The 2,500-nt window shown below is 36.1% G+C and overlaps 1 protein-coding gene across 14 annotated transcripts in view; it reads right to left on the bottom strand.

The window, feature by feature from the left end:
• LOC126982353 (ribosomal protein S6 kinase 2 beta-like) overlaps positions 1–2,500 on the bottom strand; it is a 227,704-nt gene that overhangs the window by 24,120 nt on the left and 201,084 nt on the right. For all 14 annotated transcript variants that reach the window (XR_007735132.1, XR_007735133.1, XR_007735123.1 and 11 more), the window contains one exon: positions 544–661. Coding sequence is in view for 1 of the 14 variants with exons in the window: in XM_050834369.1 (XP_050690326.1) it covers positions 544–661 (118 nt within the window). In the remaining 13 variants the exon portion in view is untranslated. The remainder of the gene's footprint in view (positions 1–543; positions 662–2,500) is intronic.

The raw sequence follows: 2,500 nt of genomic DNA, 5'->3' as shown, positions 1-2,500 counted from the left end.
AGAAAAGGAGGAGAGAAAGGACGAGAGAATAGGACACACACACACACACACACACACACACACACACACACACACACACACACACACACTCCCCTAAGCCTTCTTTCTACCTCTCCTTTATTCTTTCCTTCCTTCCTTCAGTCCCTCTTTCTGTATATATCTTCCTTGGTTTTCGTTCCTTTCTCTTCCTCCCTTCATTCATTCATTCTTTTTTCGCTTACTTCCTCTATTCTTTTCTCCATTCATTTCTATATTCTATCCTTTTTCCTTGATTTCTCCCACCTAAACAGTACACACACACACACACACACACACACACACACACACACACACACACACACACACACACACACTAAACCTTACCCCAATTTCCCTTTCCCAAAATCTTAGTTTCTCTTTATTTTTTTATTTTTTATCCCATTTTTTCTTTGCACTTTACATTTCACCAATTTCTGAGCCGGGAAAACGGAAACACACACACACACACACACACACACACACACACACACACACACACACACACACACACACACACACACGTACCTTTGCAGCCGGGGAGACCGAGACCCAGTTCCCGGAGTCTAGGTTAATCTTGCCCTCCCCGATCCGCTGTAAGATGTCCTCGGGCGTGTCGTTCGGGCCCTGAGCGAACGGCGTCTGGCTGTTGAGGGAAAAGAAGAAAACGTTAGTATATGGGAAAATAGGAGAATAAAAACGTTACTAGACCGGAAAATATGGGAAAAACGTTACTCTGGGGAAAAATGGGGAAGAAAAACGTTACTATAGGGAAAAATAGGGAAGAAAACGTTACTCTAGGGAAAAATAGGGAAGAAAAACATTACTCTAGGGAAAAATAGGGAAGAAAAACGTTACTCAAGGAAAAAGTAGGGAAGAAAAACGTTACTCTAGGGAAAAGTAGGGAAGAAAAACGTTACTCTAGGGAAAAATAGGGAAGAAAAACGTTACTCTAGGGAAAAATAGGGAAGAAAAACGTTACTCTAGGGAAAAATAGGGAAGAAAAACGTTACTCTAGGGAAAAATAGGTAAGCAAAACGTTACTCTAGGGAAAAATAGGGACGAAAAACGTTACTCTAGGGAAAAATAGGGACGAAAAACGTTACTCTAGGGAAAAATAGGTAAGCAAAACGTTACTCTAGGGAGAAATAGGGAAGAAAACGTTACTCTAGGGAAAAATAGGGAAGAAAAACGTTACTAAAGGGAAAAATAGGGAAGAAAAACGTTACTCTAGGGAAAAATAGGGAAGAAAAAAGTTACTCTAGGGAAAAAGAGGGACGAAAAACATTACTCTAGGGAAAAATAGGGACGAAAAACGTTACTCTAGGGAAAAATAGGGACGAAAAACGTTACTCTGGGGATAAACAAGGAAAAAACTTAATAAAGGGAACATAAGTGAAAAAACAAACAGAAAAATAGGGAAGGAAACGTAATTATTGGGAAAAAAGGTAAAAAAAACGTTACTATGAGGAAAACTGGGAAAGGAAAACGTTACTATAAGAGAAAATAAATAAAAAAAACCTTAATATTGCGAAAAATGGTGATGGAGTGAATTAAAATAGGGAAAAATGGAAAAAGAAAAAAAAGAGGAAAATAAGCGAGGAAAATAAAGTGAAAGAACTAAATGATTTGACAAAAAAATGGAGAGAGAGAGAGAGAGAGAGAGAGAGAGAGAGAGAGAGAGAGAGAGAGAGAGAGAGAGAGAGAGAGAGAGAGAGAGAGAGAGAGAGAGAGAGTAACCTTATTATCAATCGTGATGGAATTCAATCAGTCTTACGTCAACAACAACAACAATAAGAAAAAGAAGAAGAAAAAGAAGATGAAGAAAAGAAGAAAAAGAAAATGAAGAAGAAAAACAAGAAGAACAAGAAGAAGAAAAAGAAGAAGGAGAAGAAGAAGAAGAAGAAGAAGAAAACAGTATCACAAGAAACACCAACACAAATACATTTTTCTTATTTTTCTTTTTCCTTTGTTTTTTTCCTTCTTTTTTCTTACTTTTTTTCTTTTTCCACCTTTTCATTTTCTTCCTTTCTTATTTTCCTCTTCAACCTCTTTTCTTCTTTTTCTTCTTTTCCTTTTCTTACTTTTTTCCTTTATACATTCAAGAGGGAAAAGAGAACGAATCTTTTTTTTCTTTTTTCTTTTTTTTTCTTTGTCGATAAAATATTCCTCTTCTGAAAAGGTGCAAGAATTTTTACGTAAATAAATAAATTCACCATTCTCTCTCTCTCTCTCTCTCTCTCTCTCTCACGAAGATTGTGTATAACTTTTCCTCTCTCTTTCCTTTCATCTTTTTTTGTCAAATCATTTACTTTTTTCTTTTTCTTCATTTTCTTCCCTTTTCTTCAATATTCTTCCCCCCTCATCCACTTCTTTCTTCCTTTCCTCCCTTTTCTTCCTCCATCTTTTTTCCTTTCTTCCTTTCTATCTTCTTTTCCTTTCTCTATTATTTATTTTTCTCTCTCATATCAAATACTTGTTTATT

This window comes from Eriocheir sinensis, chromosome 50 (assembly GCF_024679095.1).
Source record: "Eriocheir sinensis breed Jianghai 21 chromosome 50, ASM2467909v1, whole genome shotgun sequence".
NCBI lineage: Eukaryota > Metazoa > Arthropoda > Malacostraca > Decapoda > Varunidae > Eriocheir > Eriocheir sinensis.
Note: the sequence above shows the minus strand (reverse complement) of the source record. Positions and strands in the feature narration are given on the sequence as shown.